General features: G+C 43.5%; 1 protein-coding gene across 2 annotated transcripts in view; it reads right to left on the bottom strand.

Annotated features, from left to right (window-relative positions):
- Positions 1-16,207, bottom strand: part of DRAM1 (DNA damage regulated autophagy modulator 1) — a 38,096-nt gene extending 21,889 nt beyond the window's left edge. For both annotated transcript variants that reach the window (XM_084633555.1, XM_084633556.1), the window contains exons 1-2: positions 15,371-16,207; positions 5,376-5,443 (exon numbers count right to left, since the gene is read on the bottom strand). In XM_084633555.1, the coding sequence (XP_084489681.1) occupies positions 5,376-5,443; positions 15,371-15,501 (199 nt within the window). In that variant the 5' untranslated portion in view covers positions 15,502-16,207. The remainder of the gene's footprint in view (positions 1-5,375; positions 5,444-15,370) is intronic.
- Positions 16,208-17,569: the final 1,362 nt, after the last annotated feature.

The raw sequence follows: 17,569 nt of genomic DNA, 5'->3' as shown, positions 1-17,569 counted from the left end.
TCAGTCCCATTACAATTTGGATTTTAGAGAGCAGAGAATGTTGACAACCATGCAGCCAGCATCAAGATTTTAGTCATGAAGAGGGGATGGAAGAGGATAAAGTATGGGCCAGATCAGACGAGGAACATTCACATAAAGAATCTGACACATCAGAAAAGGGCAGACAAATAAACAGTGACACGTTTTTAAAGTGCTTGTACACAAATGTTAGAAGTCTAAATAATAAGATGGGTGAACTAGAGTGCCTCATGTTAAAGGAGGATATAATAGGCATCACAGAAACCTGGTGGAGTGAGGACAATCAACGGGACACAATCATTCTGGGGTACAGAATATATCAGAAGGACAGAACAGGTCGTGCAGGGCGTGGGGGTGGGGGGTGGCACTATATGTGAAAGAAAATGTAGAATCAAATGAAATAAAAATCTTAAATGAATCCACATGTTCCATAGAATCTCTATGGATAGTAATTCCATGCTCTAATAAGAATATAACAGTAGGGATCTATTATCGATCACCTGACCAGGACAGTGATAGTGACGATAAATGCTAAAGGGAGATTAGAGAGGCTATCAAAATGAAAAACTCAATAATAGTGGGGGATTTCAATTATCCCCATATTGACTGGGTACATGTCACCTCAGGACGAAATGCAGAGACAAAATTTCTCAATGCTTTAAATGACTGCTTCTTGAAGGAGCTGGTACAGGAACCCACAAGGGGAGAGAGAACCCACAACTCTCGATCTAGTCCTGAGTGCAGCGCAGGATCTGGTCCAAGAGGTAACTATAACAGGACCGCTTCGAAATAGTGACCATAATATAATAACATTTAACATTCCTGTGGTGGGAAGAACACCCCAACACTGTGGCATTTAATTTCAGAAAGGGGAACAATGCAAAAATGAGGAGGTTAGTTAAACAGAAATTAAAAGGTACAGTGACTAGAGTGAAATCCCTGCAAGCTGCATGGACACTTTTCAAAGACACCATAATAGAGGCTAAACTTAAATGTATACCCCAAATTAAAAAATACAGTAAAAGAACTAAAAAAGAGCCACCGTGGCTTAACAACCATGTAAAAGAAGCAATGAGAGATAAAAAGGCATCTTTTAAAAAGTGGAAGTCAAATCCTAGTGAGGTAAATAGAAAGGAGCATAAACACTGCCAAATTAAATGTAAAAACGTAATAAGAAAAGCCAAAAAGGAGTTTGAAGAATAGCTAGCCAAAAACTCAAAAGGTAATAATAAAATGTTTTCTAAGTACATCAGAAGCAGGAAGCCTGCTAAACAACCAGTGGGGCCCCTGGATGATCGAGATACAAAAGAAGCACTTAAAGACGATAAAGTCATTGCAGAGAAACTAAATGAATTCTTTGCTTCAGTCTTCATGGCTGAGGATGTTAGGGAGATTCCCAAACCTGAGCCGTCTTTTGTAGATGACAAATCTGAGGAATTGTCCCAGATTGAAGTGTCACTAGAGGAGGTTTTGGAGTTAATTGAAAAACTTAACAGTAACAAGTCACCGGAACCAGATGGCATTCACCCAAGAGTTCTGAAAGAACTCAAATGTGAAATTGCGGAACTATTAACTATGGTTTGTAACCTGTCCTTTAAATCAGCTTCTGTACCCTATGACTGGAAGATAGCTAATGTAACGCCAGTATTTAAGAAGGGCTCTAGAGGTGATCCTGGCAATTACAGACCGGTAAGTTTAACGTCAGTACCGGGCAAATTAGTTGAAACAATAGTAAAGAATAAAATTGTCAGACACATAGAAGAACATAAATTGTTGCGCAAAAGTCAACATGGTTTCTGTAAAGGGAGATCATGTCTTACTAATCTAATAGAGTTCTTTGAGGGGGTCAACAAACATGTGGACAAGGGGGATCCAGTGGACATAGTGTACTTAGATTTCCAGAAAGCCTTTGACAAGGTCCCTCACCAAAGGCTCTTATGTAAATTAAGTTGTCATGGGATAAGAGGGAAGAGCCTTTCATGGATTGAGAACTGGTTAAAAGACAGGGAACAAAGGGTAGAAATAACTGATAAATTTTCAGAATGGAGAGGGGTAACTAGTGGTGTTCCCAAGGGTCAGTCTTAGGACCAATCCTATTCAACCTATTCATAAATGATCTGGAGAAAGGGGTAAACAGTGAGGTAGCAAAGTTTGCAGACAATACTAAACTGCTCAAGATCGTTAAGAGCAAAGCAGACTGTGAAGAACTTCAAAAAGATCTCACAAAACTAAGTGATTGGGCAACAAAACGGCAAAAGAAATGTAATGTGGATAAATGTAAAGTAATGCACATTGGAAAAAATAACCCCAACTATACATACAATATGATGGGGGCTAATTTAGCTACAACTAATCAGGAGAAAGATCTTGGAGTCATCATGGATAGTTCTCTGAAGATGTCCACGCAGTGTGCAGCGGCAGTCAAAAAAGCAAATGGGATGTTAGGAATCGTTAAAAAAGGGATAGAGAATAAGATGGAGAATATCTTATTGCCCTTATATAAAGCCATGGTATGCCCACATCTTGAATACTGCATACAGATGTGGTCCCCTCACCTAAAAAAAGATATACTGGCATTAGAAAAGATTCAGAAAAGGGCAACTAAAATGATTAGGGGTTTGGAACGGGTACCATATGAGAAGAGATTAAAGAGGCTAGGACTTTTCAGCTTGGAAAAGAGGAGACTAAGAGGGGATATGATAGAGGTATATAAAATCATGAGTGGTGTGGAGAAAGTGAATAAGAAGAAGTTATTTACTCGTTCCCATAATATAAGAATTAGGGGCCATTGAATGAAATTAATGGGTAGCAGGTTTAAAACAAATAAAAGGAAGTTCTTCTTCACTCAGCGCACAGTCAACCTGTGGAACTCCTTGCCTGAGGAGGTTGTGAAGGCTAGGACTATAACAGGGTTTAAAAGAGAACTGGATAAATTCATAGAGGTTAAGTCCATTAACCGCTATTAGCCAGGATGGGTAAGGAATAGTGTCCCTACCTTCTGTTTGTCAGAGGGTGGAGATGGATGGCAGGAGAGAGATCACTAGATCATTACCTGTTAAGTTCACTCCCTCTGGGGCACCTGGCATTGGCCACTGTCAGTAGACAGGATACTGGGCTGGATGGACCTTAGGTCTGACCCAGTATGGCCATTCTTATGTTCTTAAGAAAGGTTATGACAGGGAGATGAGCACTAAGTTGGAAGATGGACAGTTTATTAGACTTTAGTCTGCCCTGATAGATATCTATATTCGGGAACCACGTCTGTTAATGACCAGCATATAGTTTCTTTGTTGGATGTAACAGGAAAAAAAGTGCACCCAACTATGTCATCAGAAATTGTTCTTAACTCTTGGGGCCCAATTCTGACTAGCCCTTGCCATAAGATCCCTCCAAACTAGTGTATACAGATATTTTTTGCCAAAATATCACTATCTTTAGGCTCTTATACTCAATCTATAGGCCCTAATACTCAATTAATTCCTATCAGAGATCTATTTACATATGAAAATTGACTGCATCAGAGAATTGCATTATAACAGGAGTGGGTCAATATGTTGTAAATCGGGCTCTGAAAAGAACAGTATAACAACACAGTTCATAACTCAGGTCTTGTCTACATAGGGAAGAACAAATCATACAGTGTTATACACAATTTCCCCAACACAGTAAACTTGCCTATGCAGATAGGCACTTAGAGGTGATATAATTGGAGAAGGAGGTTGTGTATAGACACCATTTTGGGGTTGGGGAACATATATGCTTAAATATACAGGCCTAGATTCTCCACTCCATCAGATGAGAGGAGGGTGCGCAGTCAGTTGCAGTTCCTTGATTCAGGACCGCCTGGCCCCGCTGCAAGATTCCTGACGGATCGGACAGGGTGGATTGATTTAAATCAAAGCAATTTAAATCACTGATTTTGATCATGATTTTAATTAGCAAGCAGGAAACCTGGATTCAAATAATCAAATGTGTTTTGCATTTGTACTTTTTAGTTAATTTCATAAGACAGATTGATTCAAATTGGTGGTAACCACTGAAACATGTCAATTTACAACTAAATATAGCCTTTATACTAAATTGGTTCTTCTTTTTGTGCACCAGGAGGATACATTATATCTATACACATTTAAGTAATTACATAGCTTAAACTTACATTTATTCAGATTCTTATTTTTTACATTTTTATTATGTTAGAAAATAGTTATTTACTAGATGATAACTAATTTTTACTTGTGATCTGTGTCAATCTATTTGAATGGATATTCAAATTCAATTCAAAGTACACAAAACCGGCATTTTTTAAATGTGTTGGATACATTTAAAAAGTTGATCAAAATGTTTATCAAAACATGTTTTACATTTAAAACTAACTTATTTATTAAAGGAAGTATTGCCTGCAGTTCGTGAATTGAATGTTTCTGTTCACCATGTCCTTCAAGATTTTAGAACTAGTAGAGCTCATTCTCTCACACCTGTTTTTATTCATAAATTGGAAGAGGATAAAAAGCTCTCCTGCTTTTTCAACTCCCTTTTGAATGAACTAGTCATTGAACTGAACTAGTTGAATACACTGAAATGATGAAAATATTTTCTCTGCACCTGCAGAAGAGGCTACTGCTATCAAAAGCTGGTATAGCGTATCAACAAATTCTGGTTCCAGGTGCTTAGCCAGTGACTTCAACCATTTCAGTTATTTCACTTTCTTTGAAACAGCAAATATGCAGCTTAATTTCCTTTTTGTATTTAATTTAAATTATTTTAATAGATTATAGTAAGTTTAGGCCTCAACATAGGTTGTCAATTTCAAATGTTATTTTGAATAGATTTATTTTTTTTAACTAAACCTATATTTAATTTAAATTTTTAAAAATCAGATATTTAAAAAAAAATCAAAATCACTGATTTTTATCCAACCTGTTAAGGAACCTTATGCCAGTGGAAGACCAGGCATAGCTGAGCCCACACCACTGTTCTACCACACCTCTCCTGGTTCCACAGCCACCCTGGCCCCTCCTTTCCCTTATACTATGGGTTGTGGTGGGGAGCAACTGGTGCAACCAGATTTATATCAGCCGACAGTTTTCTTCCACTGGTCATTTCTAGCTGCTTTAAGGCCACTTTGCACTGATTAAGTGGTCTTAGTAGACCAGAGAATTGATCCATACCATACACTCACTGACCCCAAAGTGGCACTCTGCAGTTCCCTCTATAGTGTTCTGGAGTAGGCTCTCTGCAGTATTTTGTGGGGACTGGAATAGGGACAACCAGCACTCATCCTACTTCTAGATCCAAATTCTCTGATATTCAGACAGAATTTGGCCCTTAATATGCTCAGACCAAATACCCATACATACCTAAAAATGCTGAAATATTAATCATAAACCCAAATATGCCACTTTCTGGAGGTTTTGTTCCTGTGTCACTAAAACAAGAAGAACAAAAAAGTTAGTTCATGAAGCTTGTAAGATTCAAGTCCTCAATTATACAATTCCCTAAAAGAAATGTCATTTGTATGTAGTTTTATTTTAAGAAGACAGACATTTAAACAAGGAAATATAATGTCCTCTGTTGCCTGTCTAAGGCTTTACTGGTCCAACTGAATGTTTATTTTTGGGTGAAAAAACTGTTATCTTACAACAGAACACAGTCTCTGGGCTATATCCCTCCCGCAATTCATCACTCATACAGACCTGTGATGACCTGGAGTTACACAAAAGGTATCTATGAACAGCTAATTAGAAGCTAATTAGAAGGACATTGGTGAACTTTACGGAGGATGGCACTGTCAATGCCATTTTATATGTCAATTGCCAGCTAAGCTAGTACTGTAGTTAAGACGTCGATCGACAGTATGCAGGCTTGTGGGAACATATGGTTCTGTGTTGGACTGTTGGATCCTACAGATGGTTCTGCTATCAAAGGGCAGAGTTGTACTCTGATTCACACCCCAGTCCTCAGTAGCCTGCTCTCCCTACATGTGTGGCTCTGCCTTTGACGATAAAAGGACGGAGCAGCTACATTAAAATGATAGAACTGAAGGGCCCCAATTCTCCTTTCATTTACATAGTAAAAATCAGGACTAACTCCACTGAAATCAGTGATATTATATGAATGTAAAACTGCTGTAAAGTGAAAGGAGAATCAAGACTACAGCACACTGTTAACATTCAAACCTGCAACTGGTTCAAAACATAAGCTCTGCAATTTTCCCTCCTTAGCTTGCTATTGTGTTTAGTAAAACAATTTTATTAGAGGCACTTTAGTAAGGTAGTTTCTGCTATATCCACACAAGTCTTCTCTTCAGGAATACATGGGTGCTGGAACTAGGGGTGTGTGCCACACTCCCTGGCTTGAAGTGGTTTCCATCATACACATGGTTCACAGTTTGGTTCAATGGCTCTCAGAACCCCGACTATAAAAATTGTTCCAGCACCCCTGCAGCAATATGGTTGTCATTTAATGGCAAAAATGTCAAGGTTCTTGCTAAAATTCCAGGAATAAATAAATGTAGATTTTACAGTAGACATATAATTATAGTACACTAAACAATATACACCGTAATGATCCTTGCTGGTATTGCACATTGAACAATTATCATGCACATTGTGAAGAGAGTTGTCACTTTGGATGGGCTATTACCAGCAGGAGAGTGAGTTTGTGTGTGTGGGGGGGGAGGGTGAGAAAACCTGGATTTGTGCTGGAAATGGCCCAACTTGATGATCACTTTAGATAAGCTATTACCAGCAGGACAGTGGGGTGGGAGGAGGCATTGAACAAGCAGTTCACTTAAGTGATGTGTACTCCCTGCTCTCCTTCCACTTTTCTTACTGGTTATCTTCTTGAAAGGAGCCACCAATTCACCTACTCAGTAATTTTGAGAAGCCTTCATTCTTGTAACCACTGATGTGACAAACAATTCCTTATTTTATTGTGATAGAAAGAAAAGGTGTCAAACGCCCAGAAAACTAATATAGAATATTGAATTGTACTTAGATTCCCTCTATTCTGCCACTTCCATTTATTTACAACCAAATTTTCAAAAATGGCCACTGACTTGGCTGCTTCAAGTTTTTGACTGCCCAACTTGGTTTAATTTTCATAAGTACTGAGCATCTGAAGTTCCCATTGACTTCAACTGAAATTGTGGGTGCTCAACACCACTCCCTCAAATCAGGCATCCTAAAAAGCCAAGGCACCCCAAGTCAGTGGCCGTTTTTAAAAAAAGTTTGGCCATCTTGTTTACTTCAAGTAGGAAGACTGGAAATAGACCTTCAAAATTAAATCGGAGAATCACAATCTCCCTCTGCCCCCAAATGATTGATGTGCATAGTCTGTCTATCACTTCCTTGCAAATTAGGCTAGCTGGTCAAGAATGACAAGAAACTAGATGGATACATTGAAGATAGTGATGTGAGTCCTTTTCTTTGTGAAGTTGTTGTAATGAATACTGAAAACATCCATACTGACTCCCAGCACATATGGATAAAAATTCTAATAGGGTTCAGAGAGCAATAGCTTGGGAGACTTCAGCATTTAATCAGTATCTTAGAGTTTGTACAGCCTCTCAGGACAATGTTAAGATTTTCTATTCATCTTATCTTCTAGTTATTATGCTCGTTCAAGTCAAAGACTTGCTACAGCACATACTTTTTAATAATCACACATTCCTTACCTGACAGTGAACCTGGTAAAAACAATAAAGTTGCCTTAATTTCACATTTAATAGTGTAGGTGTATTTGCAATCTTTGCTTTAATTATCAAGGCCTTTTTAACCTTGAATTTTTGATATTTTCCTCATGAGCCTGGAGTAGTTTTATAAAAACGGCAGAAAACTTACTTCCAAAGTGAGCCACTTCAGACAATTCTGAAGTACTTCTGCAAATTAGAAACTGCTCTATGCAAGCCAAGTACTGAACCGTGGTTACTTCAAAGCCTTTGAAGAGCTTCAGGTGAGAAAGGAATGGAATCTGCACACGTGAAGTACGCAGTAATTTGAAATTCTGGGAACACTTCACATTTTAAGAGCAGTCCAAATAATTTTAAATTGTACTGAGCTCCACTCATTATTGAATTAAAGCTGTCTTAAATTAAATTTTATAGAGTTCTACAGTTTCAAGCAAACTCAGTGCTGTATATACTCAAATATGTACAGTATTTAAAAAGGATTGTTTTTTCATACCACAATATCATAGGCACATCTACAATGTAACCATAAGGTACAGTACTGGATTTTCAGGGACAAAATCATGTTAAATTCTATACTTTTCACCATACAGAATAAAACTAACATGAAATGAAACCTTAAAATGCATAACTGATGTTTTCAGGATCACTATTGTAGATATTTTACACAAATAATTTGCTTTAGCCTATAGTTGAGAAAGATTTAAAATGAAATTACATTCATCATATAGAAATTTTTAAATGGAAAAAAGTATATAGCGCAGATGAAATAAAACCTGCTATTAATTTAATTTACAATAACGTACAGGTAAAGGTAACCCACTGTGGATAAAATGAGGGAATTAGCGAGAAATTATAATATTAATGTTTAAGCTTTCCACTCAGAACTCTGCTGAATCAAATATTATTTTGAAGTGTATGGAGGTGAAAGGGAACGAATATTTAAGATCCAAAATATTTACACTCACTGTCAGAAAATACCTTATATGCCTACTATAAAGTCAAATTCTTCTGCTTCAAAATGAAATCCCAACATTTATCATCACAAGGAATTGGCATGATATACTTCCATACTATGACATTCATTGATCCAAAAAGTACCATCTTGCAGAAAATATCCTTAGGAGTCTGACTGAGTATTTAAGCCACCAAGTTAAAAATGAGCCAGAAAATTCAACCCAGTACATCCTACTGAATGACTTCAAGCTTTTTTGTAAAGATCAGTTTAGATTCTGAGCAGCATAAAGAAAAGGACTCGCCACCCATCCTACATCCACTCCCCATTTTAGGTTCTGTATATGATAGACTGTGAAGTCCTGTTAGCAGTTTCCTACCGACTGTGTTTAAGCAGTTTGCTAGAAAGATATTAACGTAGGTGTCCTGGCCAGTGTAGACAAGGCCTATGTCTTAACATATCTGTTACATCATAAAGAAATACAACTGAAATAGCTATGAGTGGACATATATTGGGTATTTATGAAATAAAAATTATTATAACTGAAAACTTGAATCAAACCTGTTAATATCTTGCTTTGTCTAACTGGAACTCCCCTTTCAAGAGAACTAGTTCATTTTTTAATATCCAGTAAATAAGCCAAGACTGGCATATTGCACAATTGAAATATCTTGCAACATTCTTCCCCTTTCACTTTAATTATGCTAACTTATGGCTAAATCCCCTGATTAAGCTAGTTATTAAACTAAAGGAATGAAGCAAGTACTAAACAGTGTAACAATGTGTTACAGCTGTTTAGCAAGAATCACAATATCATCCTGAAGAGCACAGAACGCTGAATCAGTCATCTATCAAAATCAGTTGAGTTCATAACTATTAAAAGATTGTATGCCAAATTTTGCTGCATGTCCTGTTCCACCAATGCAATTCTATGATGCTCTGAACTGACAGGGCAAATTTTCTGAAGGGGTTTCCTGAGTATGTATTTATTCAAAATCTTAGACATATCAAGATTATAAAGTCCTGTCTTTCCTAGTTTTATTGAAGGATCTCCTGGAAGATAGAAGGATATTTAATGTGAGACCTTAACACCTTCACTGAAGGGTAAAGGCGTTGAATCTATAACTTAGGCCTAATCTCCATACACTTCTTGTACTGATATAACTATGTCAGTTAGGAGTGTGATTTTTTTTTTAAAAACCAAAAGTTATACCAGCACAATGCCCATTGTGGATACAGTTATACCACTGTAAAAGTGGTTTAAGTTTAAATTGGTGTATCTTATTTCCCTTCCATTGGGGGGAGGGGGAAGAGCTATACTAGAATAAACACCTTTACACCAGTAATACTGTGTCCACACTAGGGGGATTGTACTGCTTTAGCTATACTGGTATAGTTTACTCCTGGGGGAATTCTGCACCACTCTGCAATGTAGAATTTTGCAGAAATTAATGTTGTGCATGCAGAATTTCCTTTCCCCCCACAGAAATGGGCTGCAGTGCTGCTAGCCGCCACTATGGACAACTGGATGCGGCAGAGCTGGGTTATTTGCAGCTGGGCTCTGGGGGCAAAGAGGGTGTGGGATCTGGGTTGAGGTCACCCCATGGTTGAACTCTGGGGAGCAGGGTTTTGGGTGTATTGGCTGGGGGGCCCCACAGGTGGGCTCTGGGGAGGAGGCGTTGTGGGTGTCTGCCCCCCGGATGGGCTCGGAGGGCGGGGGGAAAGGGGGCAGAGAAACAGGAACTAGGTTGTCAAAGGGGTTTCTTTAACACTCTACTCCAGGGGGGAATGTGTGTGTGTGTCTGTATTGTTACAGACATACTTGCTGACAGGTATTTTGAAATAAATTACCAAAATAATTGAAACTGTCATGATTATGTAGTGTTATTTTAACAAATAAAATTTGCAGAATTTTTAACTTCTTGGCACAGAACTTTTATTTTTTTGGTGCAGAATGGCCCCAGGAGTATATAGTTACAGCAGTACAATTTTTGCGTTTGCAAGGCCAAAGGCTTCCTGGACTCAGAATGCCACTGAAGTTAAATAGGTGTAAATAAATACACAATGTTGTTTTAAATGGAATAAATATCTCTTCCCCTCTTAATTAGTATTATGTATTATTTGAATTGCAGTTGCCTCTAGAGCAGGGGTCGGCAGGCGAGCCCGTTTTTAATGGCACGCTGCTGCCTGCCGGGTCCCAGTCGCTGGCCCCACTCAGCCCGCTGCTGAACCCAGGCTGGTACCCCGGCAGGCAGCAGCATGCCATTAAAAATCCTGCCCGCCCCGCTCTTCTCCCGCCCCGCAGGATGAAGAAGCTTGGTCCTGCCGGCTGCTGCTGCAGGACAGGCAAGCTCCCCCCTCTCCCGCTTCTTCCCCCAGCATGCTGCGTTCCTGCCCCTCCTCCTCTCCCTCCCTGCCACCGATCAGCTGATGGCCCTTGTGTGGGAGGGGGAGAAGAGGAGCTGTTCTGGGGAGGAGGTGGAGAAGAGGTGGGGACGAGGCCTTGGGGAAGGGGGGTGGAATCAGGGCATATCCCCTCCAGCCCCCTGCCATGAGCCACTCTGGGCAGGGGGCTAGGAGCACCCCCATGACCCCAGCCCACACTCCCAGCCCCCTGCCCTGAGCCCTGCACCCCCTCATACACACCCATTCCTCTGCCCTGATCCCTGCACCCCCTCACACACACCCAGCCCCCTGCCCTGATCCCTGCACCCCCTCACACACACCCCAGCCCTCCACCCTGATCCCTGCACCCCGCTCACACACACCCCAGCCCTCCGCCCTGATCCCTGCACCCCGCTCACACACACCCCAGCCCTCCGCCCTGATCCCTGCACCCCGCTCACACACACCCCAGCCCCCTGCCCTGATCCCTGCACCCCCTCACACACACCCCAGCCCTCCACCCTGATCCCTGCACCCCGCTCACACACACCCCAGCCCTCCGCCCTGATCCCTGCACCCTGCTCACACACACCCCAGCCCCCTGCCCTGATCCCTGCACCCCGCTCACACACACCCCAGCTCCCTGCCCTGATCCCTGCACCCCGCTCACACACACCCCAGACCCCTGCCCTGAGCCCTGCACCCTGCTCACACACACCCCAGCCCTCATCCCTGCACCCCACACACACCCAGCCCTCTGCCCTGAGCCCTGCAACCCCCTCACACACACCTAGCCCTCTCCCCTGACCCCTGCACCCCCAACACACCCCAGCCCTGACTCCTGCACCCCCCACACATACCCAGCCCCCTCACACCCCATGTCCTAACTCTTGAATGCCCCACATTCCCATCCCCACCCCTCGCACGAAATGGGAGCTGCCCAGGTAAGCACTCCACACCCAAACCTCTTGCCCCAACCCTGAGCCCACTCCCTCATTCTAGCTCCTGGCCAGACCCTGCACTCCAACCCTTAGCTTGCTCCTTCACCCCCAGCCCTGTGCTCAGTGCACTCCCACCCTCAGCTCAGTGCAGAGAGAGGATGAGAATGGGCTAGAACCAGGAAGAAGGTAAGTAACCACTCTATGTGAGCAGGGTCAGGATCCCAGACCGGCAGTGGGCTGAGCAGGGCTGGCAGCCAGGACCCTGGCTGGCAGGACCCAGCAGACGGAAACCCAGACGGGCAGCGGGCTGAGTGGCAGCGGGCTGAGCAGCTCAGCCTGCTACCAGTCTGGGGTCCCAGCCGCCAGCTCCGCTCAGCCTGCTGCCGGTCTGGGGTTCTGGCTGCCGGCCCCTTGCCAGCCAGGGTCCCGGCCGCAGGCCCCACTCAGCATGCTGCCAGCCTAGGTGAACGGAACCCCAGGCTGGCAATGGGCTGAGCGGGCCAGCAGCATAAGATCAGCATTTTAATTTAATTTTAAAGGACGCTTCTTAAACATTTCGAAAACCTTGTTTACTTTATATTATATAACTATTGTCGTATGTATAGACTTATAGAGAGAGACCTTCTAAAAAACATTAAAATGTATTACTGGCATGCAAAACCGTAAATTAAAGTGAATAAATGAAGATTTGGCACACCACTTCTGAAAGGTTGCTGACCCCTGCTCTAGAGGCTCCGATCAGGGCCCCAATTGTGCTATGCAGGGTACATACATACATGTAATTTAAAATACCCAAGTCTCTGTCCCAAAGAGTTTACACTCTTAGAGCCTAATCCTACAAACATTTAAGCACAGAAACAATTAAAGATAAGCATGCAAATATTTACAGGAGCAGGGCCCATATATTAAGACAATAAATGGAGAAAAACTGATGAATCAGGGAGAAGAGTGGGAAGAACAAGGTAAACAGTTACATGATTGTGTTTGTTATAAGAAGCAACAGTCACTTAGCCCTGGTCTACGCTTAAAAGTTTTACTGGTATAACTATTTTAGTTAATGATGTGGGGTTTCTTTTACCCAAACAGTTATGCCTGTAAAAGCCCTAGTGTGAACACAGTTATATTTGTAAAAAGGTGATTTAGACCTGGATAATTATTCGTCTTCCCATATGGGAATAGCTATACCATTGTAAACACCTTTATACCAACATAAGTGTGTCCACACCTCGGTGTTGTACCACTTTAACAATACAGGTATAGGTAAAGCGATACAACTTTCTCATGAACATAAGCCAATGGGACCTGATCTAAAGACCACTGAAATCCAAGTCCATGAGAAGCTCTCTATTGACTTCAGTGGGCTTTGGATGGGGGGCAAGACTTTTAAAGGTATACTGTATAGGCATCTAAAGATGCAGATAGGTATGCAGTGGCATTTTCAAAAATACCTAGACACCTAACTCCCATGAGGTTAGGAGCCTTGGAAAATCCTGCTAGGTGCCGATCTGCATCTTTAGGCACCTAAATATCTTTTAAGTTCAAGCCCAAGGCCCTTAATGAGTCATCTTTCTTGTATCAGAGGGGTAACAGTGTTAGTCTGTATCCACCAAAACAACGAGGAGTCCAATGGCACCTTAAAGACTAATAGATTTATTTGGGCATACGCTTTCGTGGGTAGCTTATGCCCAAATAAATCACCTGTATCTGTAATTTTCACTCCATGCATCTGAAGAAGTGGGCTTTTTACCCACAAAAGCTTATGCCCAAATAAATCTGTTAGTCTTTAAGGTGCCACCGGATGCCTCCTTTTTCATCTTTCTTGTGTCTTTTGATGTCATCATTTATACCAACCACTTCTCCAGTTTTCACCATGGCCCCAAACTAGCAAACTCTTACACATGTGAGTAACTTTATGTGTTTACAGTAGTCTCATGAAACTACTCATGTCCACAAAGGTACATAAGTATTTTCAGGATTGGGGCCATAGTCTTCCAGCCTAAACAGGATTTGAAATATATATAAAAAAAACACAAGCAGGGGAGGGGGAAAAACTATACAACCCCTACTGCCCCACACTGCCTTTTAGATTCTATTTACACACCATAAAGGAAAAAAAGGGAACAAATGCATTTCTCCCCTTTGCCAGTCACTTTTAACCTTCTAGGAACTAAATCAAAATAATTATTCTCCAAAATATTCAGATATTAAATATGAATAAAGTCAAAACTATGAGTAATTGTATTTTACTTAACTGTACTTGAATATTGAAAGTAGAAAATAAAATATAATATTTTAAGGCATTTCACACACATGCCCTCCCATCCCTTTCTGATGTACAGTAATGACTTTTATCCCCCATCTAGTTTAATTATAAGAATGCTAAGTTATCAGGAAAAGAGAGAAACAAACATTGCCATAAAAATTGCTTCAGTCTTGGTTCAGTAACCCAACACATAAACAAAGATGACATTTAAAAGACATCCTCTAAAAGACCCGGCCATGAAAATATCAGATTCTGGGCTCTCTACACAGACTATAAATACTGCAGGACACCAGCTCTTAAATAAGGTCAGACTCTCTCTAGATCCTTGAACCACGTTGTTGCTCTTTGGGTCCAAATAGTGCTATCATGGCACAGGCAAAACTCCCAATACCCGAAAGAGTTTTACCAGGATAAGTAGGACACTGCAGGGGCTTGGGCCTAGGGGAGGCTTGTTTAACCCCTGTACTCTGCAGTCATGAAGGAAGCAGGACTCGCGAGAAGCATGACTGGTATAAGGAGAGCGGTCCTGCCTCCCCCGCGTCCAGAGGGCTCTACTCTATGCTATGGAGAACTGCCAGGTGGGGCCCTGCTGCAATACGTGGTTCCTTCCTCCCGCTGGGGGCAAGCAGCCACCCCGGGGACCAGCCTCTGCTCTAGGACGAGACCAACTTCCCTGCCTCTCTCTCCTCGGCAGGAAGAGCAGGATTCTTCTCCTTTCCGTTGAGGTGTCAGCGCAGTGGCCTTCCCTGCCCCCACCCCGCCAGCTTCTAAAACCTCAGCCCCTTCCCCCCGCTGCACCCTCCCCCTTTCCCCAGCCACCTGGGCTGCGGGCTCAACTGCTTCTCCCCACTCCAGCCCTCCGCCCACCTGGCTGCAGCCTGCTCTCCCCAGCCACCTGGGCTGCAGCCTCCACCGGTTTCCCCCCACTCCAGCCCTCCGGTCTCCTGGCAGCCTCCAATATTACGCCCCAGCTCCCAGCTCCTGATCCCCCAGATCCCAGCCCCCATTTTCGCTGCCCCTTACCCGAGGGCTGCTACCTCGGAGCCCTGCGGCTCTGCAACCTGGGGGCAAGCCCCGGCCTCTGCCCCGCCCCTCCAGCGAGCAGGGCAGGGGGCTCCCACCTGATGTAGGGGACAAGCGGCTCCACGTGCCCGCCTAGCACGGCGATCATATAGGAGATGATGAAGGCGGCCGAGGACCAGCAGACGAGCAGCGCGGGGATGAAGGCCACGCCCGGCATGAAGCACAGCATCCTGCCCCGGGGGCCCGCGGCCGCAGCCCACCCCGGCCGGGCACGGGAGGCGCCGGGCAGCGGGAGCGGCCGGGCGGGGTGGAGGAGCGGGCTTTGTTACGGAGCCAGTGAAGTCACAAAGCGGATGGGACAAGGCTCAGCGGAGGAGCCACGACCGGCTGCCAGCTCCCCGCTCTCCAGAGACACCCCGAGAGAGGGTCTCCCTGCCCCGCCAGAACTGCACGGTCTGTCCCCGCCACACACACACACCCTGGGCTGTTCCCCTTCTCTCGCTCTCGGGGCTTCTTCGCTCTTCCTCCCCACGCAGGGCTGGCCCCGTCCCCTTACATGCACACGGGGCTAGTCCCTTCTCTCCCGCGCACAGGTCTTCCCCTCCACGGGGCTAGTTCTCTTCACAGGCGCGACACACACAGGGCTGCCTCCCCCCACGGACACCCCGCGTCCTTCCCCGCACTGTCCCCTCTCACACGCAGGCACACGGGTCTAGTCAGTCTCACAGCCAGGCTTAGCTGTCTAGTCCCCCTTTGGCCCCTGGCACATTCGAAAAGTAAGCCCATTCAAGGAATTGTCTCTCTCCACCCCCTCCTGACGTGGGTCTTCCTCTCTCTCTCTCTCTTATGATTTATTGGGTAATAGTGTAAAGCAGCTAGTGCTTGCGTCCCCCGCCCCCAAGTTCACACAGAGACTTCTCCCGTGGAGTTGTTCGCAGCGCTTCACCGTGACCGCGCGCGAGGGGAAGGTCCCCTTTCGCTTTCGTTTCTGCCCTTCACGTGGATATTGCTGCTCCTCGCTTCCCCTTTTTGTTTCCTGCACGGAGGAATTCAGGGTTGGCTGGCGTGAACGCCCCAGCAAGCCCTGACTCTCCGACTGGCTGCCGCAAAGTTAGTTTTAGCATTTTTGAAGCAGACTTGCTAACTGCCCCTATCTCTAACCACCGTTATCGCCCCACTGAGAACAGAGCTGGTATAAGGAGATGAGGAGAGTAGCGAGATGATTCTTTGGGACACATCCAAATGGTAACATTTATTTTACATAAAAAGAGAGGGGAAGAGAGAGACACACCTTAGATGTCTTCCCTCCCATCTGCCTTTCAGCTTTATGGTACAATCTTGTTATAGAATTAACTTGAGTGATCTAGTCTCCAGTTATTTCCCTTCTGTTAGCCTGTCATGATGGAGAGTAGCCACACCATCTAACAACAGGCCAGTTGCTGTAGCACCCTGGCTGGGTTAAGTAAGCGTTCCCTCAGCTGAGCCTAAGGCTAGCTAGCTCAGGCTGGGTAATGAGCCAGCTGGGCTGCAGCAGAATCACCTGTTTGGCCAGCTGCCCAACTGGCTGCAGGGAGCCAACAGGTCTCTATTTAAGAGTTGTTTCAGAGTAAGCGGTGTTCATCTGTATCTGCAAAAAGAAAAGGAGGACTTGTGGCACCTTAGAGACTAACAAATTTATTTGAGCCTAAGCTTTCGTGAGCTACAGCTCACTTCATCGGATGCATTCAGTGGAAAATACAGTGGGGAGATTTATATACATAGAGAACATGAAACAATGGGTGTTACCATACACACTGTAATGAGAGTGATCACTTAAGGTGAGCTAGTAGCAGTGGGGGGACGGGACCTTTTGTAGTGATAATCAAGGTGGGCCATTTCCAGCAGTTGACAAGAACGTCTGAGGAACGGTGGGTGGGGGAATAAACATGGGGAAATAGTTTGTGTAATGACCCATCCACTCCCTGTCTCTATTCAAGCCTAAGTTAATTGTATCCAGTTTGCAAATTAATTCCAGTTCAGCAGTCTCTCCTTGGAGTCTGTTTTTGAAGTTTTTTTGTTGAAGAATTGCAACTTTTAGGCCTGTAATCGAGTGACCAAAAAGATTGAAGTGTTCTCCAGGTTTGTGGCACTGCAGTGAGCTGCACTGCCTTGAGAATGCTTTTACAAGGTATTTTGATCTGTGACCAGCTTATGTTGATTTATTTAAAAAAATATGTTTTCCAGGTTATCTTTGCAAAGAAAAGGGCTGGATATTTTGTCTAAAAATATTAAAGTTCAGATTTGTATTCTCCTTTCTA

The sequence above is a fragment of the Lepidochelys olivacea genome, assembly GCF_965140295.1.
Source record: "Lepidochelys olivacea isolate rLepOli2 genome assembly, chromosome: 1".
Classification (NCBI taxonomy): Eukaryota; Metazoa; Chordata; order Testudines; family Cheloniidae; genus Lepidochelys; species Lepidochelys olivacea.
The sequence above is the reverse complement of the archived record's forward strand: the minus strand, read 5'-3'. Positions and strand labels throughout refer to the sequence as shown.